We start from the raw sequence: 26881 nt of genomic DNA on the forward strand, positions 1-26881 counted from the left end.
GCTTTGCCACCATGCCCACATGTCATGTTGCATCAAGTCATGATGGTGTGATGACTTACAAAACTATAGTATAGACAGATAATTGTTAACACTGACATTATATCAGGTCTGAGAATACTATTTCCTCTTTTAGCAATTTCCTAAGAAATTATTCAAAATGTACCAATCACCTAATAAGCCACTTTGGAAAATAGTTCCCACTCAGCTTGACAAAACATGGAATGCAACCAAATGCCATTCTTCTATGACAATGTGATCAGTCCTTGTCATATATGAGGTTTCTGGTTCAAGTTTAGGAGTCACTAACCAATATAACAAAAAACAAAAACCCCAAATAATATTAAGGAGAATAAGAGCAACTACTCTTCCTTCTTTCCAATTTGTGAGGCTGTTTGTAGAATTCTAAAAGGCCATTTGTGTTAAGACACTGCATACTACAAATACCAGTTCAGCCAGATAGTTTTTTAAACCATCAACTCTGCTTCATGTTAAAATATTATATTTCTGCCTGGCATTCCTGTCTACCTTTTCAATAACCAATTCACCTATTAAGCAATTATTGCAAGCTTCTACATTCCTGCTCTATGACACTGAAAATCAATTAGGTTAAGTCAAGCACCAAATATGCTTGGTTACATTTATTAAGCAATTAGCAGTCTGGAGTGGCTCTGCTGCATTGTAAACTAGCAGTGAATGCCCTAACTGTAACTGTTACAAAGAGTGAGCCTTGCAATAAATGCTTGGAATAATACTACCAAAGTAATAAACTGGAATGGTCACATTAGAGCAGGGCAAATTAGCCCATTATTATGTGTCCTGCTCTGTATTTGCCAGCACTTCTCTTGGCACTAGTTGTTTACTAGCTTCTTACAATAACTGAGAGAGTGATATACCAATATAACCTTGCTTGTTGCAATAAGAGGTTTTTTTTATAATCCTCAAAGCACGCAAACCTTAATTTAAGAAAAATATTTTTTTCTTGTTCAACTGACCACTTACAGAGGTCTCGGGTATGCTTCTTTGCCCTTCCTGTTTTACTAGTGGTTATTTCTTAGAGGGTAAATAAAAGTGATTTCTCAACATACCACTAAAGAGGAACATGGCTGGAGCAAAGTATTTTTACAGCCCATTTCTTTTTGTGTTAGCTTTAGCTGGCACACTGGCATGAAAGCTAAGACACCATACATTCTTGCTTATTACTGCTCTGCCCTACCAGCCTTAAAAAAACCTAGCAAACTCTTTACTACTAAGAGTAGGCATATTCAAATTGTGACCCATCATGCAAAAAACAAAAAACAAACCAGCAATGTATAGTAGGCTACCAGGTTCTTGATAAGCCTCATTTTTAAGTCTGGGAAAGCAGGAAAAATGGGAGGTATGTCAAGCCTTAGTGTGCTGCCATACATGGCTTGCAGACTGATGGGTCACAAGCTAGGCAGACTAGTATTACAGAATAGCAATACATATTTTTGTGCCTCTTTTCCTGACTATGAAGATAATTGAACAGGCTGGAGCCAAAAGCTCATACTTTCTCCCTATTTACATCCAATTCCCATCCTGTCCCTTAAGGAAAAAAAAAATTCAGTGGCACTCCTGCGTATTTGGCGGGGGGGGGGTGATGGCAGTTCGCAGGGATAGCTTAGGGCAACCTGTGGTCCTCCACATGTTGCTGATCTACAACTCTTGAAGTGATTCCCAAAATCAGGTCTTTAGAAGTGCAAACTCATAACAGCCAGCATTCAGCTGGATCACTACTAATGGAATTTTGACTCACTTCTCCCCCTCAAACCATGTCACCACATATTCAGGCCATTTTCCATAGTAGGATGTGAACAGTGAACTATGAAAGCATAATCCCCTCCAGGCATCAGTATCATGAGCTTCATCTTATCCATCTTGGTAGTCAAGAACAAGTGGTCAAGATCACTGATCTTTGGGAGAGCCATCAACCACTGTAAAGCTGGTTACAACAGTTTAGGGAAGTATCATATGCAACACTAGAATCTGAGCATCTCTTGTTCTCTGAATCATGTGCGAATGTTGTCAATGTAGGAGAGAATTCTAAAGAGACATTTTAGAAATTTACGTTGCACTGATGTAGGCATTTTTTTAAAAAGTAGCTCCTAAATAGAATGAAAAGCCTACATTCGCAGCAGTTGTTTGAGGGGGAAAATCATATTTCTGGACCAAAATTAAAGGGATCCATACAGAAGCGGTCAGCAAGGTGCTGCTGCTGTTGTAAACCAGGACAGTGCAGGTGGGGTAGAGTGGCAGTGAGGTCAAGACTGTGAGGGCACTTTGGCAGAAACACCAGTTTGGCTCCACCTGTGTGCCCATGCAGTTCTGACCTCATCATCAATAGGCATAGAAAGGTCTGTCAGTTTATTTTTCCAATCTCAAATTCAGTTCTCCATATTTCTGCAGCAATTTTTGATTTTTTTAAAAATCCTCATGAAAATTCTTCTGCATTTTACTGCAAATCTCCCCTAATAAACACATTTTTGGAAGGGAATGTTGACTAATGTACACAATGACTAATGCAAGCCATTTCTCAACATATAATGCATTTTGCATGGTTTTCACTCAGATATTCATTTATATGCACACTTTCCCCTAATCTATGCATTTTTTTGTAAACATTGTTTGGTTGATCATTGTACTGGGTGGAAAATAGGGCCATGCAAAAAGCTATTTATACTAGCATGTGCTGTTGCTTCTTTATTATCATTCCTGAAAACAATGGATGTGGTGGGAAATACCCTTCACAAAGCAAGGTACTTCAAGTTGGCGTTTCTCTATGTGCAGAAGCACCTTACCTGTCCGTATGCTTTCTCTCTCTCTGTGCTCTCTACTTATCTATAGCTTGTATCTTGCTCATATATCCTTGCCTGAATTTCAGTCCATATAGTCCATTATCTTTTTCATCTGCCATATGCATTTCAAAGGCTATATACAAAGCTTAGGCCAAAATAAAACCATTTAGTCTCAGACATGCAATGATTTTAGTTCTTAATTTTTTTGAAACTGACATGCTTTTAAACACAATCATAAACAGGTGGAATTATAATCACTGTGCTCATAACATTGTGATTTTTTAGCCCTTGCCTACTATAGCTACCTCAGTCCATTACCCAAAAAAGGAAGCCAGAATAGGGAGCCATTACCCTAGTGGGAGCTAGCATTCACCTACTACAAAATGGCTCTGATTGAAAAAAAGAAAGTATAACCCCCTTTTTCCCTAGTTGCTGATTTTGATATCTCGTTTTGACATTTACATTGCTCACTTATGTATGAATGTGCAATGCTGTTCATCCAAAGTCTGAACACTAAATTTCACCCAATGTAAAATCTTGGTGTGAGTGTTGAAGCTCCTGCTTAGGCAAAACATCCAAGGAATGTAAGGGAAGTTAGATAAAGCTAGCCAAATAACATGAATGCAGGTTTGTTGCTCACACTGTGCTGGATATGAGACCTGACCCACTACTGAAGATGTCCAGGGTTGGAGTCAGGCAATGGTGAATAAACTGTTTATAAAGCGATCAGCCTAGGACCCAAGTTGCCACTGAATTTCACTCAAAGTGAAATTTCAAGGTGAATGCAAAAGTTCCTGCTTAAAAGACAACAGAGAATTTTCAAAAGAAGCAAAAAGACTGCCAAAAATGGGGTGAGGGATCTGGTGTTCTATGGCTCTCCACTGCTAACCTTGTGTCTTCAAATACCAGCATTCCATCACATCACTCTGATAAAATAGCAAGCCTTCAGTAATAAGTGTGTGCATTTCTCTCCTAATATTGTCATCCCACAATTACAGATGATGATGATGATGATAGATGGATAGATAATCTTTGCCATATTTAAATTTGCTACTGGAGTGCAATCTGAACAGCATAAGTGCATCCTCAAACAGACAATATTCACCAAAATGAATCATTTTTGTTCAGACCTATGTAGCATAGCTTCACGGAATAGCTGCTATTGAGAGAGGAGCAAGCACTTTATTTCCTGGGCCACGTCCACACCATACATTTAATCCACTATTATTCCACTTTAAACAGTCCTGGCTTCCCCCCAAAAATACTGGGAAGTGTAATTTGTGAAGGGTACTGAGAGTTGTTTGGAGGCCTCTATTCCCCTCAGAGAGTTACAATTCCTTGAGTGGTTTAACAGTCAATCCCTCTTCCCAGAGAACTCAATGATTCACCACGGTATCAGTGAAGATGCTAAAATGTGCTCAGTGGAAGGCTCAGTGGGAACTGGAACCTTATCAATCTCTGAAAACAACTCATGGATTAACTTACATTTAACTGAGTTCTTCCAAAACTTGAGTTACAGCTTCAATTCAATAAAAGGACTAATCTCAGGAGCGTTTCATACTCATGAAGGAACTAAAGGGGGTAGAAAAAATGTTGTGTGGGTGTACAATATTGAGGATGCAGTTGAAAGCTATCCCCCAGAGATGACCTGCAGGAAGTGGCTTTCAGTCCCAAACCCCTGATGTCTCCCCCCCACCAAACATATCTTTCCTGGCCCCTCAGGAATGGAGCCATTAATTCCTATGGAGATATGAAACGTATACACAGATGCAAACACTGGGGTGACATCAAGAAAGTAGGAGGGCTGATCCCTACTGGTGCATAGAGGAAGCTGGGGCCTCTTCCCCTGAGTTTGCACCTTCTGGCAGTGGGGGGGGGAAGCGTTCTTCTGTCCCTATGCAAGCTAATCATACTCCTACGGTCCATTACTTTGAATTGGACCAGGGGGGAAATACTGTGGACCTACTTTCCCAAACACTTGGATTCTGAACTCTAAAAAGGAAATTCCGTGGTCAGAAGGCTCACATCCAGTTTGGACTCAGGTCTCCTAAATTTGAGCCTGAGCTAGGCTCAGATCAATTCTCCCATCACATCAAATGGAAACCTAGCAATAATTTGGAAGCTCTAGTAAGGTTTTGAGATGGTAATTCAGGAAGCAGACTGATCAGGTTAGACTGTGCCAAGCACAAAAGAGTAACAGATTGTACTAATCAGTCATACTGGAAAAAAGGAAAAATGGTACTCCCCTTTTGCAATTATAAAAAGCCACATGCTATGTGAAGTTGTCTTTGGCTCTTATCAGAACTGGTAGGATGGTATTCAACTAAATAATTGTGCTAGCACAGGGTTTACCACCTGCACCATGGGACTTTCCACCCTCTCCTTCCCCCACTGTCCCCAAAATCTGCTCTGGAAGGTTGGGAGAAACCCCAGCGTTCTTTGGGGGGAAGCACTGACTGTTTAAAGTGAAACAACAGTGGACTAAATTTATGGTGTGAATGTGTTGACAAGGGTGTTGAAAGTTGTTAGGAGACCCCTATTCTCCTCACAGAGCTACAGTTCTGAATTCTCTGGGAAGAGGAACTGACTGTTAAATCAATCTGGGAATTGCACCTGTGTGAGGGGAATAGGACTCTCCTAACAGCACCCATAAAAACTGCAATTCCCAGGATTCTTTTAGGGTAAGACTTGATTATAGAAAAATAGTGGAATAAATGTATGGTGTGAATGTGCTCTTAGAAGTCATGCAGGGGGAGGAGAGGGGAAGAACATTTCACTGCACAAGGATAAATCCTTGCACTGATGGAATTCGCTGGTCCAGAGGATACGCAAGTGAGCCAGTTCTCAGAGAGTGAGCAAAAAGAGGGAACTAACAGGAGTTTAGCAGTAGAGGTGTAATGAGGAAGAGACAAAGGCAAAGAGGTGTGCTGCCTGGGGTAACCCCAGAAGACTGCCTGTTCTGAATCACCATGTGCTCAGCTGGGAAGGTAGAAAGGTTGGAGGGCTCCAGAGCTACTTGAGTGGAAGAGGTAAGTCCTGCTAGCTGTTGACTGAAAGGGCATGTCCTGATAACTGCTAAGTGCAACTATCAGCAGCTGTGTGTGCTGAGTTTCATTCTGTTTCCTGACTCCTAACGAAGCAGAGCAGAGGAAGCTGTCTCAGCTGGTGCAGAGGATATACAAGTGAGCCAGCTTTCAGAGAGCGAATGAACGGGGAGAGCTAACAGGAGTCTGGCAGTGGAGTTCAGTGGGGGAGGTCCCTAAAACAAATTGTTCTTGTAGTTCACATCACAGACCAGTGGGACTCTCCTGTTAACCCTGAAGGAGGACAGGACAAAGCACAGGATATTCCAATACAAGCAGAAAGATAGAAACAAAAGGTAATAGATACAAAAAGAACACTCCTGTGATGGTGACCTGCAAGGCTTGTGCAATGTTTCTTTTCTTGCCTGATAACATGGCATAAACTTGCAACAGGTGCAAGCTGTTTTCATTGTTGGAAGAAAAAAGTAAGAGGCCTGGAGTGACAAGTGGCCACACTCAAGAAGATGAAAAGTGCCTAGACATAACACTGGAACAACAACAGCAAAGAGAATTACAGGAGGTGGAAGAACAACAGCAAGTTGAGGCAGAAGAGGAGAGTGTTGAGGACAGGAAAAATGAAGTGAAGGAAACTCCATGGAAAGAGGTGACAGTCTGGAGCAGAAGAGTTAGAAGACACTCTACACCAGTGGAACTATGGAACCATTTCCAGGTAATTGAGGATGAGACTGGAAGACAGCCTGCAGAGGAAGAATTACAGAAGACTCCATGGGACAGCAAGTGAGAGGCTGAAGCTCTGTCAAGCAGAATAAATGAAACCATGTCCCACAACAAGAACAGAAGAGGAGGAGTAGAAGTGGGAGACTCCCTACTGTGTGGAATTGAAACTCAAGTATACCAAGAAGACCCATGGACTTGTCAGGTATGCTGTCTCTTTGGAAGACGGATTAAAGATGCAACTGAAGGGTTGCCAACACTCATAAAGCTCAGTGACACATATCCCTTTCTTCTCATCCATGTGGGAACAAATGGTACTGCCAAGTGGAGCTATAAAGAAATCGCATCAGACTTTGAAGCTCTGGGAAGGAAACCTAAGGACTTTGGGATGCAGATAGTTTTCTTATCCATCCTTCCAGTATTTAGAAGAGTAGAGAGGGAAATAAAAATATTCCAGGTGAATGAATGGCTACGAAGATGGTGGCGATGTGAGCGATTTGGATTCTGGGAGCATGGGCTACACTTCCTGGAAGATGGACTGCTGGCAAGTGATGGGTTGCACCTCATAAGAACTGGAAAAATGCATTTGGTCACAGCATAGAGAACTTCATCAGGAAGGCTTTAAACTGAATCCTAAGGGGAAGGAGATGTAAAATTGGAGGTAACAACTGATGAAGGCTTGTGCACAGTAAGAGGAACTGAGATAACAGTTCTATTGGGGTCCAGTAATAGCCTTCATAAAAATGTAGGAAGGCATACCATAAATCACATGGTCTTCCACATCTGTATACTAATGCCCAGAGTATGAGAAACAACTAGACAAACTTTAACTCTTAATACAGGAGGGTAAATATGAACTTCATAGGTATAACTAGGTGGGATGATTCCCACGACTGGACTACAGCTATTAAAGGATATATATATATATATATTCCTGCACTGGAATACAGGAGGTGAGCTTGATAGCTTCACCAACAGCATCTAGATTAAAATAAATGGGGCAAGAAATAAAAGGAACATGGTGGTTGGAGTCTACTACTGACCACCCAATCAAAGAGAAGACGAGGATGAAATTTTTGAAAAACAAATTGCCAATGTTTCAAGGAGGCATGATGTAGTAGTAATGGGAGACTTCAGTTCACCAATATCTGTTAGAAAACAAATTCTGCCAAACATGCCCCCTCCAAGAAATTCCTGAGTTGTGTTGCTATAACTCTCTCTTACAGAAAGTGGAGAAAGGAACTAGAGGATCAGCTATCCTTTACTTGATTCTAACCAATAGAGATGACTTAGTGAATGTAGTAGCATTTAAAGAAACTGTGAGGGCAAGTGTCCATGTTATACTTAAGTTCTTGATTTTAAAGGAAGCAAAAGCTGAGTGTAGCCATATGCATACCCTGGACTTCAAGAAAGCTGATTTTAATAAATTCAGAACAATAGTAAGTAAGGTCCCATGACAAGTGATCCTAATGAGAAAAGGAATCTAAGATGGGTGGGAGTTTCAAAAAAAGGAAATTCTAAAAGCACAATTCCAAAAAATTCCAACAAGGATAGAAGTTGGAAGATAGAAGCCAAGGCGACTGAACTTGGGGAAAAAAAGGACAAACAAAAAAGGACACAGAGAGGAAGTAGAAAGAAGGCCAGTCTACAGAGTAAGAACACAAACAGGTAGCACAGAACTGTTGGGATGGCATCAGGAAGGCTAAAGCTGAGAATGAACTGAGGTTAGTGAGGGATGCTAAAAGCAACAAAAAATCTGCTTCGGGTATATGCATAGTAAAAGACAGAGAAAATAAGTAGCTGTTCAGCTCAATGTGGATAGCAAAATGATAACAGATGACAAAGAAAAGGCAGAAGTGCTCCATTCCTACTTTGTCTTCTCCCAAAAGAGAATCTATGACCCTGCTAGCAAAAGTAAAAATTGAAGGGACAGTACTGCAGGTTCAGACTGATAGACAAATGGTCAAATAATACCTTATTACTCTGAATGAGTTCAAATCTCTAGGGCTCACTGAACTGCATCCTAGTGTAATGAAGGAACTGGCTGAAGAACTCTCGGAACCACTGTCTATTATCTTTGTGAAATCATGGAGGATAGGTGAAGTTCCGGATGAGTAGAGGAGAACTAATGTCCCCATCTTCAAAAAGGGCAAAAAGAAGGAACCTGGGAACTACAGACTAGTCAGCCTGACACAAATCCCTAGAAACATTATAAAGCGGTCAGTCTGTGAGCACCTTGAAAACAATGCAGTGATGACTAGAAGCCAACATGGATTTGTCAAGGACAAATCCTGCCAGATTAATTTTATCTCATTTTTTGACTGGGTAATCTCCCTGGTAGACTGTGGGAATGCTATGGACACAATATATCTCGACTTCAGCAAAGCTTTTGACAGTGCCCCATGTTATTTTATTAGCAAGCTAGCTAAATGTGGGCTGGATGAAACAATTATCAGGTGGATCCACAGTTGGCTACAGAATCATACTCAAAGGGTGCTTGTTGATGCTTCTCATGCTGGAGGAAGGTAACGAGCAGTGTACCACAGGGCTCAGTCCTGGGCCCAGTGCTCTTCAACATTTTTATTAATGACTTGTATGAGGAGGTGCAGGGAATGCTTGTTAAATTTGCAGATGACACAAAATTGGAAGAGGTAGCTAATACCCTGGAAGAAAGAAACAAAATTCAAAGTGAACTTGATAGGTTGGAGCATTGTGCTGAAAACAGAATGAAATTTAACAGGGATAAGTTCAAAGTTTTATACCGAGGAAAAAGAAATCAAATGCACATTTATAAGACTGAGCATACTTCGCTCAGCAATACTACATGCAAGAAGCATCTTGAAACTGTTGGTGATCACAAGCTGAATATTAGCCAACAGTGCAATGTGGCTGCAAAAAAGACAAGGATTTAAGAAAGATGCAGAAAAACTAGAACAGATTTAGAGGAGAGCAACAAGGATGATCAGGGGACTGGAAAGAAAGCCCTGTAAGGAGAGACTGAAAGAACTGGGCATGTTTAGCCTTGAGAAGAAAAGACTGAGGGGAGATATGATAACACTCTTCAAGTACTTGAAAGGTTGTCACACAGAGGGCCAAGATCTCTTCTTGATCATCCCAGACTGCAGCACTCAAAATAATGGGCTCAAGTTACAGGAAGCCAGATTTTGGAGAAACATCAGAAAAATCTTTCCACCTGTTAGAGCAATACAACAACTGAACCCATTGCCTAGGGAGGTGATGGGCTCTCCAACCCTGGAGGCAGCTGGACAGCCATCTGTCGGGTATGCTTTAATTTGGATTCCTCCATCGAGCAGGGGGTTGGATGGTCTTATAGCCCCCTTCCAACTCTATTCTATGATTCTATGGCTTAGTGCTAGGTTGAATACAATCTAAAGTCTTTGCATTAGCCAAGTAGGATATTAAAATTTAGATGACTTTCTGAGCACAAAATCGATTAAATCCAAAATGGCTGGTAAAGCCTTGTGGTTGGAGGGCATATTGTTCACCTCAGTGACAAACTACATGTTATGCTGGATAATTCATGACTTATTTCCCAATTTTTATTTAACTAAATGTTTCCGCTGGAGGGAAGGGGAAGAGCTACTAATTTGAGCAGGGAATCAACATCCCTCACGCCACCTGTGTCCTATTCACAAACTCCTCATGTGAGGATAGCATATCTGATCACCTGTGGGGAGTCAGGGAAGGGAGATGGACACCTAAGTTTTGACAGTCTCGAGATGTATGGAGAATGTGAAACACAAATCACTAGAGCTTCCTGTGCCCTCCATGCTATGCTGTGACCAAAGTTGTTCTGATGTCCTGTTTGCATGAACATTTCCCCCCATCTCCTCCTTTTCTCAGACAGAAGGTAACATATGCCTAACACAATAGCAGGTTTGCTCTTATTCGGAATCCTGCCAAGTCTACGATCCATACGTGGGCAGAAAAAAGGATGCAGTCTACTCCCTACACAAGCTGGGTTGTGTGCATGGCTATTCAGATTTTTCAATCAATACAATCAAGCTGTACCATGGGTGAGAAGTTGAACCTTGACAAAATTACTACCAAGTGAAAGATGTCTGAATTTGTACTTAGACCCAGTACTAACAGAAGGAAATGTTCTGCTTTGAGAATTGAATGGTAAATGGAACAAGTCAAAACCTTGGTGTGATGGCACAAAAGGCCAGTGATATTTTGAGACCATTTTAACAGAAGGATCATTTCCTAGGCATAGGAAGTAACACGCTCAACACTAATAAGATCTTAGGTACTCTTTTCCTTACCATACATAGTATCTTTTCAAAGGGTCTATTTGCCATGTTCTTATTCCATTAAAATCCATGACAGTACTAATATAAATTAATTTCATACATGTTTCCTAGTCCCTGAATGCTATTGTTCTGGAAAACACATTCATGCATTTTATCATTAGACCTTATGAATTATCAGTGGGTTGTTTGATTTTATTGCATATTTATTAATAGATGTTTTATTTGATCTATTGTTTCTGACTTTACATTTCGTTATGTCTTGTAACTGTTATGATGTTGTGAATCCCCTTGAGCACAGTTTACTATGGCAAGGCAGCATAGAAACTATGATGATTCCATCTCCCATTTGCCCCAGCCAGAATGGCCTGAAAGCAGGGATGATGGGTGTTGTAGTCCAGCAACATCTAGAGGGCACTATGTTGGCTACCCCTGTTGGCTACCCTCTTATGTTTATCTTAAATATTTCTAGTAAAATTAGCATTTAAATAAACTTAACAGATGTATACATTATCTACTTGTACACCAGCTCTGCTCCTTCATTAACGTTATTGAGTTCTACAAATTACTTCTTAATTACTAATTGCTCATGTTTCTGAAAAGTCAAAATAAACCACAACACTATTATAAAATAAAACACAGAATTATAAAGTCCAAAGTATATATAAGCTGATATGCTAAAATCAACAGATTTGCATAAAGTATATACAAAAGTAGCTATAAAGAACCCAACAGGTCCATTAACTTTAATTCAGTACATTATTCATAACCATTATTGAATAATGTTCATTACTTTTTTTTTATTACAGGCTCAAACACAGATTCCCCTCCTCTGAAATTTTACCAAGATCTACATAGTTCCAGTATCTGCAATAAACACAGACTATATAACATTTCATTGTTAGATTATATCCTCTGATCAGCAGCTTATTAATGGATATCCCACAATTAACAGAGAGGGATTTCTAAGTACAATTTGGATGGTGTGTCACATGAGCACACTACACAGACTCGGATTGTTAATTATGTTCCAGATAGGCAAAATACACCATAGATATATTCACACAATCACCCAAGGGTATAGAAGGAACAAAACAGCTTTAAGCTCTACCACCTTCCACCTCAGAACTATCTTAAATATCAGGATGGAGACCTGTGGTCCTCTTTTATGTTGTTGGATTCCAACTCTTATCAGTCCCAGCCAGCTTGCTAGGGATACTTGGAGTTGTAATCCAACAATGTCTGGAGAGTCACGGGTCCCCCAGGCCTGTTTTAACACATATATGTATGTACATGTTACATATTACAAATCAAGAAAGAAGTCAATCAAAAGTTTGATGTATTCAAAGTGCCACTCTTTTCCACCAAAATATGTCATGCCACAAATCTTCACATATAGTTAGGGCTTTTTAAAAAAAGGTTCCTCAGTCATTCTTTCCAAAATGAGATTATGACACTCAGATAGGACTCAAGCCCATAGTGGATCTGGAACTGATGCCTAGGCAGGAATTTTACATCTGCTTCTGGTGGTATGAACCATGGTGACCTTGTAACAACAGAAAATAGATCCTGCAAGACAGAAGCCTGTCCACCCCTGAATTAGGCTATAATGTACTGAAATAAATACAATGCCTCGTTAATCACCCAGTATAATCTGCCATCCCCCATTCTTTCTTGGAATAGACTAGGAGTCCAGGAAGATACTGTGTTCAATTAAATGTGCTACTCCTATCAAAGAAGTACTTTTGAAATGATAGCCTTTAGCTGCCCCACCCCCCATTCCAGGAGATTGGAAACGTCGTTTCTAGGATATATTGAAGTTCTAGGGAACAACTATAAGCCCTTGGGAGAAAAGAAAACTTACACGTGAATACATCTAGCAAATGTAAATTTCATTGTGCCTTTGGGAAGATCAACATTTGGTGAGTCATCAAAATTCTGATTTCTTGGTCTGTGCAAATTTTGCTGTGTGCATATATTAGTGGCATGTGTGTGAAAGGTGTGTGTGCAAACTTTCTAACAAAAATATAATATACTTACTAAGCATATTATGTTTCACAGGTTTCATATGTTTTATGAATGCTCTTAACAAATTGGATATTTGTAATAAATAGTTATTTGTTGTTCTGGTAACTGTGTATCCTAAATGCTTGAGAACCAAGAAAGTTTTTGATTATTTGCAGCACAGAAGGCATTTGCAAAACATAAAACATACTTCACCTTTCCGACATACTGAGGATCTGGTCCCAAGTGCTCTTCTAAAACAAAGAACTGGTTCCACACCCATCCACGTTTGGGACGATGGTGCACTTCCGTTTCCCCCTCTATATGTTTGGTCTGGTTTCTGGTCACCTTGATGGAGCCATGATGTGCAGTTCCATAACACCTCTGCACAAAACAGAGACAAACTAGGACTGGGCAGATGCAAGACGTGCTCGTAATTCTCATTGTAGGATCGCTTTCCAGTTCAAGGTGTTTTCTTCCCCTTTCTCTTCTTTTGCCTTTCCACTATTATCCGTTAATAGGCTCCCATGGGGGTAGAAAAGAACTGATTTAAAAAAACAGTCCAGAAAGTTTCTTTTAGTCTGTCCATGGTTCAGCTGCTCATTGGTCAGAGACTCAGTTCATTTACATCATGAAAAGCAAAGTGAGGAAGTGGTTGGTGTTTATTCTGTGATCTTCACAACTGACTGCTGGAGCCACACATTTTATACCTAATGGGAGGGAAAGGAGAGAGGGAGAAAATCACTTTACACATCTCTAAGAACAGTAATTTCAGATTTTTGACCTCCAGCAATGATGCACTTATTACTGCATTAACAGGTTCTGCCAAGAGAGTGCCCTACAACAACCAACATTCCTTTTAACCTTTTATGGAAAATGGGTATGTGTTTATGCATCTTAAAATTAGTGTAGTGTTTCAAGAGGTGCAGATGGCAAGAGCAGACTAGTGCAGACTAGTCTTGAAAGTGTGAAGCTCTGATACAAAAAAAATATTTTATGTTTTATTTTGAAGATTTATAACCCATCCAAAGTCCTGAGGCTCTGGCCAACTAATACAATTTCCTTATCTCAGGTATTCCTCACAAACCTTATCAAGTAGGCTGCTTTATAATCATATTTCTGTGAGTACAGTTCATGTCATTCCATCTCAAGAGAAATTAGTAGTATCAGGAAAATACTCTGAGATATACCACAACCTTCCACATTAGTACAATGTAGCAGATTTCTATAAAATCATGCAGGGCTAATCTCTTGCATTGAAGAACACCTTTGAGTGATCTTATGATGATGGGTCTCTGAGGTCACCTGCAATCTGCATGGTACAGATCAGGCTCACCCTTCGTCACCAGGAAATGACTTGTTGGACAGCTCACCAAAACATGAAAAATAAAGTTCAGATGATAGTCATGCTTGTCAGGGTACATGTACAGAGGACCTGAGATCTTAGAACACACATTTCCTTCATGCCAGTGTTCTGAGTACTGATGTGCAAAGAACACATGCAGAGCGCTCTTCCTTTGTCATTAAGCATCTGGAATAAAGGAGCAAGGTTTCTGGGACTGAGCTGCCATTAGCAGCTGGATAACTAGAATAATACCACCCCTCTTCAACCCATACACAACAGGAACAGGATCATTACTTAGACAACATCTGATGAGGAAACTTCAAATATATTGTGTGGAAGATATTTTGAGAGTCTGAGAATTGTGTATTTACTAAACCTTGAACAATAACGACATGGATCTGTACCAATCCCAAGCCCTTGCAAGAAATCAGCAAGGGTGTTGGATTGGCAACTGTGACAAAAAAACAATTCAACACTAATGAAATGAATTGGAGGAGGCGAGAGGCTTGTGGTGATGGGGAGTTTGTGTCTATGACCAAGGCTGCTGTTGATTCCCTATCCCTGCAGATCCCAAACATACTGTACACAGTGAACATGGTAATTTCTCTCTCTCTTTGATGCTAGGTTGCTGTGTCCTGTCAGAAAAAAAGATATTTTTGAGTCAGGATTATGGAAGTGTTTTGAGGGGGTGGGGAGATGCCAATGTTCCTGAGAGAGACAGAGAGTTGAGAAAGGAGCAGAATATTGTTGTGTTCACACACACACACAAACACACACACACATCTAACAAAGCAACTGCTGTAGGAAACAGGTTGTCATGCACAGCCCTCCCACACCCATGGGTGCCATTATCTTATGGTAATCACACCTCTACCCTTCATAGTGAATTGTTTGACAATCTAATGTGACAGAAGAAGAGGAATAATATACTCAATACCCACTGGAACTAAGTTTTTTAAAACTATCTTTCCAGGATCCTCCCAATCAGGTTTATGAAAAGCACTAAGACAAGTCACAAGAATATTCAGGATCCCAAATGCCCTGGTTGCAGCATGGCTTATGGATTTTTCTCTCTCGTTATATACACATGCTTCAAAATGAAGATTCCCACTGGAACAACAGGCACTTTTGCAGTGTTTGTACTCCATCCAAGAACAGTTCCATCAGGAGTCATCAGGACAGAGAGCAAACACCAGCCCAATCTTTTGTACTAATTAAGGAGCAAACCACCCTGGAGATACACAGATTTTCCAATACAAAACAAGTTACAACAGAAAGTTGGCACTAGAGTTTCTGCCAAAAGAAAAGGGAAAACAATGGTGCACTGGGCTCCTACTGGGAGGAAGGGCGAGGGATATAAATTTAAATAATAATAATAATATCTATATGTATATCTATTAGATTCTGCCACTCCACATCCACCACTCCCTCCCTCTGTTGCCCCCCCAAAAGTTAGTCTTTCCCAAAAAATCATTCTTAGTGATCCTGCTAAGTCTAGATCAGTTCTTTGTGAGTCTGTGGCTCACTGACACATCTGGAAAAAATGCTGAAACTAAAGATAAAGCTAGCAATATTGATTATAAGTGATTTGCTTTCCAGGGAGCACAAAATACTGTATTAACTTTGATCATATAATCATCCGAAACCAGTAGTATCTTTCAGGTGGGAAGAATAAGGGCTCTGCCACTTCTTCCTATAATTTCCAATAAATATTCCACATATTATTATTAATAACAAAAGCTGCAACACTCAACAGTTATGAATGGAAGTGATTTCAATAACTGCATGGGTAAGATGATTTTAAATAATTCATCAGTTTTGCTTTGTTTTTCGTTTGCACAATCAACACAAAATTACTTCTCCCTAAGCCAAGAGCAAATAGAACATGATCATTTGATATTAACTTGTACAAAACAGCATGCAAGAGACAGTGTTCATTTCCAGTTCTCTTGGACAAACAGGAGCTGATAGATAAACCAAATCTGCATTTATGAGCTGATACACATATAACACAGAGGTGACATCGGAGCCAGTGACCCAGAGGAAGAACAGCAGTTCAGCAGGTACAGGCAATCAGAGTGCGGAAGAAAGCCACAGTCAGTAGTCAGGGTCAGATGGGGTCCTATTAGCATCTCAAGTCACCTGATTTTGCTGATCTAAAAAGCTGTAGTATGTCCTCTGGCCACCTGGATGGTGGCACTGCAGAGAGGCAAGGATCTAAACTACCTATAAGCTGCTTCAGTGATGCGGGAAGAAAGGCACTTGGGCCCTGCTGTCTAAGGTCCGTAGTCTGCACTCAACAGACAGCTGCCACCAATCATGGCTTCCCTGATGAGTATAATGATACATGTGTTTTCAATCACATGCTTGCCACATTCACACTTTATGACATTAGACATAAAACCTAAACATGTTACAAAGCTATGTTACAATTTATAGAAATGTCAGTAGACCTATGCAAAGTGCCCAGCGACAACCCATATTGCAGTTACCCCACATGACTTGGACCTAAGTTCTTTTCAGGCAACCAGTGTAAGTTGGCTGAACGTGTGAGGGTTCCTAGTCACATGGTCAAGCTTATACTAATTGTACATATGCACACTGGATCTCATATTGCAATTTATTGAAAGGGCCCTGGCACCACAATCCTGTGCTCTCCCAGTGCATGTTCTGTAAAACCTACATTTATTGTCAGGCACCTCATGCAAGGAGGCACACATATATAACATATGCCATAGCCAAACTACAAGCAAACTGTCAAGAATCTTAGGGTCAGCCTGATGAGGATTTAAATTCAGATGGCTCACCTGTCGCTCCAGAGGAGAGCCCTCAGCACTATCTTCTACAGTGCCCAGGCCTGGATGTTACTTTCCCATCAGACTTCTCCTGCTCCATAGTCATGCAGACTTGTGCAACTTCAGAATTAGTTATGTATCCTTTAAAGACTGCATAGAGCTCTCTCCCAAACGGGGGGGTAGTAGAAGGGAAAGGCATGCTAGTCTTTTTAACTCTTCCAAGGACTGATGACTCTGGTCCTTGGTTGAGATAGCCTCTCCCATACTGCAGCCAGGAGGATCCACTGGGAGCTGCCCGGGGTCCTGATCTGCCTTGCCTTGCACGGAGCCAACCTTGGACTGGACCTGACCTGACTGGAATTGCTACATCCTCTGCAGGCCTCAAGCCTCAACAGAATAGGGTATAAACACATGTAACAATAGTCTTATGGCTATTTGGAAAAATCTGTTTTCAGAAAAGGCAACTGGGAATGCAGAAACAGCAGGGAAGGGGCTGCTTAACCATTTCCCTGCTCCAAATCACCCCCTCCCTGTAGCTTTGCTCCCACAAAGATTCAGGTTTTCTCCCTCATCCACATTCCAGTCAATGAACAGATTCAAATGACTGAACTCGGTTATCACTATGCGGTGCATTTAAAGTCTACTGCAGCTGCCTAAGTAGTGAAGGCTTTGTCTGATTGCTCTGTGTTATGGCCAGATTACATTTCTATAGCGTTTTGAGGACTGCCTCCCCTTTCCTGTTTGCTTCACTGTGTGCTGAAATTGATCTGGTTGCAAAATGGAGAAATTTGGCAGCTGCATTACCACTATGCAGGCGTAACAAGCCCTCATGGCAAAGAATGGCATCCAGTCAGCCTTTTACCTGCTCCCAGCACACCCTCAGTATTACAACTGCCTGCGCTTTAAGTTTGGGGAAAATTGGTAAGTTGACAAAGCATTTCCTATGGTGTGCTCCATCACTTGTGCAGCCTTTGAGACTTCTAGCATATTTCTAGAGTGGGTAGTGGGCTGGTGGTAGGGAGGTACCAGATGACTCACTACCTGAATGATACCCTATTCACTGGAGTGCAAGGATTTGCTGGTTACTTTCCAGAGGCCATTCGGTGTATCAGAAAAAACAAAAAGGCCCTCCATCACACTAACTTATCTAGGCAACCAACTAAATTTCACCACAGCCCCTTCCAACCTTCCACTGGATAAGCTGGCAACCTTGCAGACCCTCTTGCAGGAGATCTAGGACAAGGGCAAGGGCAAGTTCAGGGAGCTGCAGGTCCTGCTTAGACACCTAAACTTCACCTATAAATTTATGAACCCTGGATGGATATTCTGTGCTAGGCACTGGGAATCCATGGGTGTTCTGTGGAACCTCAGAGATTTTCCCCACAGTGGCAGCAGTCATTCTCTGAAAGGAACGTTTCAGGGATAAGAGAGTTTGCTTCTGGTATGACAACCAGCCGGTAGTTAAGGTAATTAACAAGCAGTCACTGCACTCCGAGCAGGTAATGGGCCTGGTGCGAGAATTTGTTTTTCTTTGCCTTGAAGCTAACTTTTTTTTCAGCTTGCCACGTACCAGGTGTAGACAACAACATCACTGATGCCTTGTCTTGCTTTCAGGAAAGCAGATTCGATTGCTGGTGCCCATGGCCAATCTGGAACCAGAGCCATTCCCAGAAGCCCTGTAGGAAACTGGGACAACAACATAATTCAGGGAATATTGCACACTGTTGCATCTTCCATCTTCTGATCTTATTGATTATCTAGGGAGGACCAAATCTCAGGTGTCATGGAAACCCTGGCCAGCTTGCAAGGCAATGGGTCTAAAATATCTGTCTGAGAGACCAGGGGTGTGTGCCAAAGATCATTTCACACCCAACTGCCATTTCCTTATTTTCCAAGGGTCAGGGTTCCTCTGGCCCCTGCAACTCCTTTGGGTATGCAGGGCCATTCATGATTGGAAATGGAATGACCCACTTATTGTGGACTACAGACATTCTGGCACTCCTATTGGACCTATTACCCATGGTCTGTTGGTCCAGCTACAAAGCTACCCTCTTCCACGCAGCCCTCACTCCAGTATTCTGTGGAGCCCTGAGGGTAACCAAATGTAGAGTTCCTCATAAAGGGGAAACTTCAGCATTCTCCCTCCAATTAAAAGATGCAGCTGTCACAAAATCTGTGTTTACTCTGACCATACACAGATCTAAGACGGACCTGAAGGCCAAAGGGTCCTTCCTATTTCTGAAGCTGTCCCCTATTAAGGGTCTCTGCCCACTGAGGGATGCCAGAACCTACCTCCAACTATGGCCCCAAGGTCTGGGAAGTTTTTTTTTATTCATCAGGATGCTACTCCTCTGTTGAGGCACCAGTTCACTGGAGTAGTTAAGATTTGCTTGGCCAGAGTGGGCTTTCCCGCGGATGAATACACCACACATTTCTTTTGGATTGGGGCCACTACATCATTGCCTGCAACCCAGATAAAAACCTTGGGTCAACCAGGGGTACATCTGCCCTCAAGGGGTTCCCACTGTGTCAGTAATCTATTAATTGTTTCAGGCCAAAGGAGGGTATGGATTGTAGGGCATAGCATTGTACACTGGGCAAAACATCATGCAAGATCCACACTTTGGACCAATCAACTGTGCTTGTTGGCACAGGCCAATGAATCCTGGATTTCCAAACAAGGTATTAGGTGGAATGAATTGTGATCTTTGGTTGACCGTGAGATCCAGCGCTTTGTGATCTTTGGTTGACCAGTGGATCCCACACGATTTGCTGCTAATGCATCTGGGAGAGAACAACTGTTGTGTGCTGAAGGGCATGGATCTGGAGCTGGCAATGAAAGCTGACCTGGCCTGCTGGGCAGAAGAATATTCATCCATGACTAGGCTGGTTGGCATGGCTCTAAAGGAGGCTGTGGAGAGATGCAAAAGTACCCCAGAGGATTGAAGTGGCCTGATGGTGTGTTACTAAAGCAGTGGTTCACATAATCTGATGGTTTGCATAGTCAGAGCATATGGTGGCATAGTGGCCTGTCATGCATTAATCAAATGTGATTGTCCTGGAATGTTCCATCCCTATAATTTTCATCTGTCACCTGTGGGTATTGACACCTGACTTGGTGACATCACACAGAACCTGATTCCTTGGTTGCAACAAGTAAGTTCTGTCTCACTATGTTAGAGTTCTTTGAGCATATAGATAGAGGTGATCCAGCTGACATAATGTACTTGGACTTTCAAAAAGCTTTTGACTAGGTACCCCATCAAAGACTCCTGAATAAGCTTAGCAGTCATGGAATAAGAGGAGAAGTCCTCTTTTGGATCAGGAATTGGTTAAGTAGCAAGAAGCAGAGAGTAGGAATAAGTTGACAGTTCTCCCAATAGAGGGATATTGAAAGTAGAGTCCCCCAAGGATGGGTATTGGGACCTATACTTTTTAACTTGTTCATAAATGATCTAGAGCTAGAGGTGAGCAATGAGATGGCCAAGTTTGCTAATGATACTAAATTGTTCAGGGTGGTTAAAACAAAAAGGGATTTCAAATAGCTCCAAAAGGACCTCTCCAAGCTGAGTGAATAGGCGGTAAAATGGCAAATGCAATTCAATGTAAACAAGTGTAAAGTTAAGGATATTGGAGCAAAAAATCTTAATTTCACATAAGTCAATGTTCACATATATGCTCATCAAAAGAGATATTGCAGAGCTGGACCTCATACAGCACACACCATCTCCCACTGGTTGACCAACAGGAGCCCAGGTCCCTTGGCTTACACAACGCTGGAGTTCTAATGCTGGCCAAGTCCCATGGGTGCTTCCTGCCAGCGGAGGGCTGAGGGAATTAAAAATTGTGACGGAAATTTGCTATATTAAAATCCTATCCTCAGCAATTGGGAATAAGCAGATTAATGGAAAATTCAGTACCAAATCTGAATTTTGTGGAATTCTAGCACATCCCTAGTTTTCATCCAGAAAACCACTGTTGTGTCAGTTATTACCCAAAGCTGGTGGCGGATGCAGCATGCACCTACCTAAAAGGAACACCTGATTCTAAACAGCAAGAGTTAGTTACCATAGTGAAGCACTTTTGTTTAATGGATGCCCTTGCAAAATCCACCGAGACTCTTTCTTCTTCCTTTTTTTTTAAATAGCAGCCTATCAAGATCTACTTCTGGACATTTGATTCACATCTTCCAATGTGCAAAACAGAAACTGGTTAGGATTGTTTATTCTCCAAAAATTATTTACCATAGCTTATTCGTAATAGAAACATAAACATTCTGTCTCCAGTTCATGTTAATATATCTCTTTTCCACTGTGGTCCTATCCTTTATGAGATAGCTTTATTCTTACCTTAGGATCTGAAAATCATCTGTGTGGGGCCATATATTATTATCCATTTGTATCATGTCAATTCCCTGTATCCTCATTCTTTGTTTCATGGTATGTCATATTTCTCAAAATTAAGTCTTCAAAGGCATGTGATAACAAGGAAGACTCAAAGAAGGAAATACTGATTTTGCTTGAAAAATTAGTACAAGATACAACCAATTATCCTTTTGAGTAACAAAGTGACATTAAGTTTTACTGTATTCTAATTAATAAGAACATTAAGACTGCTTCCAGACTGTCACTATTTTGGGGTGGTATTTAATACCAGCAAATTCAGATTGTGCAATTAAAGTTTATTTGGTACTCTTGTGCAACAAACCTGCTTCCCACCAAAAATTGATCGCTTTGTGATAAGGAAAGTGTCAGGAAAATGTACTAGAAACTGTGAGATAACAATTGCTTGAAGCAGCATCCAGTAACCTCTATGCAAACAAACAGAATAAATTATCAATAAATAGCCAATGCTGTCTGACCTCCCCACAAACTTTGTGCAAACAAATCAGGATGAATCCTCAATAAACAGGTCACCTGGAAGTGACTCAAGTCTACTTTGTACTTATGTTTCTGAAGGACATGAAGCATGAAGGACATGTTTCATTAAATACCCTGGCTTCACTCAACATGTAACCAATATTCTGTTAGACAAATTCCACAATTTGATTTTCCAGAGATTGCTTATTTTCCTTTTTCACCAGGATACTTCTTGTAAATGGGTATCTGTGACCCTGCTAAAAAAAAAAGTAAAGCTTATGTTGCAAAATAATCTGGTTCAACACTATTGTAGACAACTGTCGCTATGTGGTAGTCTTGAAAATCCATTTATAAGATTTTTTTTTTTGCTTTTGCTTTTTATGGGATATCTGCACATATGATTTTTGTTGTGCCTTCAAAATTATTATTTCCGTGAGGCCCCTCAGTATTTACAATGCTTGATTAGTTTTACTGATAAGACATTATGTTATTGTACAAATTCTATCTCTGGCAGAATACACTAGCTCAAACTACTTAAGGCTTCTAATTCTACAATCAATACTTGATTGATACCTTTGGCTCTTGGAGTTTTTCTTTTTTCCCATGTAAGAGAGAACAACATATGCTACCACTGAGCCATCCTACTATGTTGTCTCCCAGGAACCCTCACAAACTGAGTTCCATATCTCAAGAGGCAGCTGTAGCTGGTTGGAATTAAAATAAATAATTAAATGAGTTGACGGGGGGCAGGAAGGGAGGGAGGGATAAAGTTCTAGTGTTGCTGAAACTCATTCAAGTATACCGATTCCTGCTTAGCGATGCAGCAAGACTTTAATGAATTCCCATGGACCCAACTCTGGCATCATCATGCAAACTAAATGAAGCCTCAGTACCAGGAAGATACACAGGCCAAGATGCACAGGCCAAATTAGGAGGAGTTCTAGAGGGCTACAGAGCAGAGTCAAACCTCTTCTGCTCACTTAACTGGCCAGACACTAGCCAGAGCCTTCCGGGGTCCATGCTGGATGCTTCATAAAGTGTGAAGTGGCTAATTTGTGTCACTTCCTGTAGCCACATTGCCCAATGCAGACTTGAAACCAATTGTGAGTTGTCCAAGCCTAAAATCAGGATTCTGTCGTCAAGGATGGTATTGGCTAGACTAAAGGATGCTATCAACTACAAATAAAGGGAAGGACCGTAGCTCAGAGGTATTTCCATGCAGAAGGTCCCAAATTAAATCCCTGGGACTTCCAGGTAGGGCTTAGAGAGACTCCTGTTTGAAACTTTGGGATCCTTTCTCAGCATAAGGAATTGTGGCTGAGATCACTCAGGGAGGGCTTGCACTGCCGCTGCTCTGCAGCCCTTTAACATACAGCTTAAAAGTAGTTTAAAAAAGTTATTTAAACTTAAAATACATTTTAAAGTGAGCGGACGAGTGAGGCAAACAAGTGGGGGCACAGGGGTTGCTAATTTGCCACTCCAGCCCCTGTTGCCTAAGGCAAGTGCATCTGCTTTCCATGTATAACATCCCGATTCCAATCCCCAGCATCTCCAGGCTGGGTTGAGAATGTCCCCTACCCTGCAGAGCAGTAGCCAGTCAGACTAGACAATTCTGAGCTAGATGGACCATTGGCTTGACTCAATTTAAGGCAGCTTCCTATATTCCTAAATGAGGCAAGCCAATGCCTCCATCTCTACATGTTAAAAACAAAATGCCCCCATATTCATTAACTGCTTACATAGGCTTAATGTTTTGCGTACTCCTTTAACTCCCCCGGAGAGGTTATAGATTTGGAACACATCTTACAGATTGCTTCAGGGATTCTATTGAAAACAACTTCCCCAGAGTGGATCATCCAAGCCCAGCCATAACATGTACTCACTATATGGATTGTGGCCCTTGCATTGCTCATCTTGCCCCACCCCTCCTCAGTGGACCAGAGGGACAAGTTCAATTGTGAAGAAAGCTACATTTAGAAGTGAGGGGTGGAGGAGAGGTCTGGAAAAGGCAGAAAGAGAGTGAAATGATGGGAAAAGAAATAACAAGATGAACAGTAACACTTAGACCTCAATCCAGAGAAGGTTAGCTGTGTCGAAATTTGCAAGAAAGCAACAGACCAAATTATTCATAACTACCTTAAGCCCTATATGATCAAATAAGATATATAGCCTGATCTATGTATCTCCTTGGAAGTAAACCTCATTTAAGTTCAGTAGGGTACACTCCCAGCCAGGTGAGTTTGCTCTGGATTGCAAATTGAAAGGCCCACACAACTTTTTATAGATTGGGGGGGGAGTTCATTCAATTTACTATATACTGTTACCCATCCAGAGCATTTGAGAAGAAGTGCATTTTAAAAAACCATCAGACTAGAATAAATAACTATAATGGGTGGCAAAAGGGTAAACACAGAAAAGACATTCAGGAAGGAAAAACAATGAAACATTTTGGGAAAGTGGAAGCAGAATGACATTTTCTGAAGTAAAGCAGAACACTAAAATTGACTGCGAATGTACCAACTCACTAAAGCACAACTGGAGAAGCAGAACAAGTGCATATACTGTGCAACTGTATGAAAATCTATATGCAGTGCTATATCTATCACAGCTGGATTTGCTCTCAAGTGTTAACAGGAAAACGCAGGGGCCAAGAGAGTACAAAATCCAGAAGAAAATGTTTCACAGGTTGTGAAGTATTGTGGGATTCTGTGGTGATGAAACCTCTGATAGTGTCTAGATGAGCTGTTATCACAAGAGAGGCAAGGCAGACATTATTTAAGCATTTCCATACCACCATCTCACATGTGCCTAGAGTCTAAGAAATCAAAAAAAATAGCATTTGAGTGGTGATGATACTAGGAAGGAAGGTTGGAGCAGTAAACAGTCAACAGGCAAGGAAAGGAGGCTCTCCTCTTTCTTTTTTCTTTCTGCATGAGGGTCCTCTGTAAACAAATATTTGAGGTGAAACACAAGAGGTAAAAACAATGACAATGAGATGTATAAAGATGAAAACCAATGAATGCTTAAAAATACTAATTTAATCAAACAGATGTAAAATAGCAACAGCATGACCTTAAAAGGAGTAGATAGGAGGAGGCAGCAAAGTTAAAATAAAGCAAAGCAATTCAAGTGCTAGAAAGAATATTGGGTTAAGGATTAGGAGAGACAGCAGCTATTGTCTCTTTCTCCTTCCCAGTGGCTTCACTGGAAAGAAGTTGACAAATGTCCTTGTGAAGAAATCCTTTAGGTTGCCTTCATTGTAGAACTAAGGACAGAGCTGAGTCCTGGGCCCAGTGCTCTTCAACATTTTTATTAATGACATGGATGAGGAGGTGCAGGGAATGCTTATCACATTTGCAGATGATACAGAATTGGGAAGGACAGCTAATACCCTGGAAGACAGAAACAAGATTCAAAGGGATCTTGATAGGCTGGAACATGGTGCTGAAAACAAAATGAAATTTAACAGGGATAAGTGCAAAGTTCTACACCTAGGAAAAAGAAACCAAATGCACAGTTATAAGATGGGGGATACTTAGCTCAGTAATACTACATGCGATAAGGATTTTGGAATTATTATTGACAACATGCTGAATATGGGCCAACAGTGTGATGTGTCTGAAAAAAATGCAAATGCTATTTTAGACAGCATTAACAGAAGTATAGTTTCCAAATCACATGAAGCATTAGTTCCCCTCTACTCGGCACTGGTTAGGCTTCATCTTGACTACTGCATCCAGTTCTGGACACCACATTTTAAGAAGGATGCAGACAAACTGGAACGGGTTCAGAGGAGGGCAACAAAGATGATCAAGGGACTGGAAACAAAGCCCTATGAGGAGAGACTGAAAGAACTGGGCACATTTAGCCTTGAGAAGAGAAGATTGAGGAGAGATATGATAGCACTCTTTAACTACTTGAAAGGTTGCCACACAGAGGAGGGCCGGGATCTCTTCTCAATTGTCCCAGAGTGCAGGACATGGAATAATGGGCTCAAGTTGCAGAAAGTCAGATTTTGACTGAACATCAGGAAAAAACTTCCTAACTGTTAGAGCGGAACAACGATGGAACCAGTTCCCTAGGGTGGTGGTGGGCTCTCCAACACTGGGGGCATTCAGGAGGCAGCTGGACATGCACCTGTCAGGTATGCTTTATTTTGGATTCCTGCACTGAGCAGCGGTTGGCCTCGATATCCTTATAGGCAGGCCCCTAATGTTCAGTCAGCACAAAGATTTCTCCTTGCACAATTGTCCTCCTGTGTGTCCTCTAAATCTGTTCTGGGTTTTCCTCTAACCCTCCAGAGCAGATTTTGGGATGGCATTGTATGTACATATAGGGAGGAAATCCCTTTGTGCTAGTGCTAATCTTTGTGCTAGCACATACACATACACAAAGTTGAATGCTGCCCTGTTTGTTTAAACTGTGTTTTAATAGGTATTGTGTAATGTCATCTGTCATCTGTATTGTAATGTACATTGAACAATATTTAATGGGAGAACTCTTCTGTCATGTCAGGGGAAAGTTGGTTTAACTGTCACTGGGGGACCTTAACTGGCAGCCAAGGATACAGAACTCTCAATATACAAAAGGAGAATAGAATATATTCATATTCTGATGGGTGGTGGTAGGCTATCCTTAGGTGGTGTGATTTGATGGGGTGAGACTGGGAGGGGAGAAAAAGTGAACATATGGCTGGTTGCTAGTCAGTTAGAGGGACTCCATGTTGATTGGTGTCTAAGATGACAGCAGAGAATCAAGAAAAAAGAAAGACGATACCAACTGCTACCAGAAACCATTACTGATTTGAAATGAATGAAATGAAAGTTAGAGAGGAAAGCACAAAAGCAGGACTATAGTTGAACGTCAAGAAGACTAAAGTAATGACGGCAGAAGATTTATGTAACTTTAAAGCTGACAACGAGGGCATTGAACTTGTCAAGGATTATCAATACCTTAGCACAGTCATTTACCAAAATGGAGACAATAGTCAAGAAATCAGAAGAAGGCTAGGACTGGGGAGGGCAGCTATGAGAGAA

General features: G+C 41.2%; 1 protein-coding gene across 4 annotated transcripts in view; it reads right to left on the reverse strand.

Moving 5' to 3' along the window:
- The window catches only part of CDH18 (cadherin 18), a 560265-nt gene that overhangs the window by 278684 nt on the left and 254700 nt on the right, over positions 1-26881 (reverse strand). For all 4 annotated transcript variants that reach the window (XM_061589839.1, XM_061589822.1, XM_061589830.1 and 1 more), the window contains exon 3: positions 13063-13556. In XM_061589839.1, the coding sequence (XP_061445823.1) occupies positions 13063-13290 (228 nt within the window). In that variant the 5' untranslated portion in view covers positions 13291-13556. The remainder of the gene's footprint in view (positions 1-13062; positions 13557-26881) is intronic.

The sequence above is a fragment of the Rhineura floridana genome, chromosome 1, assembly GCF_030035675.1.
Source record: "Rhineura floridana isolate rRhiFlo1 chromosome 1, rRhiFlo1.hap2, whole genome shotgun sequence".
Lineage (NCBI taxonomy): Eukaryota > Metazoa > Chordata > Lepidosauria > Squamata > Rhineuridae > Rhineura > Rhineura floridana.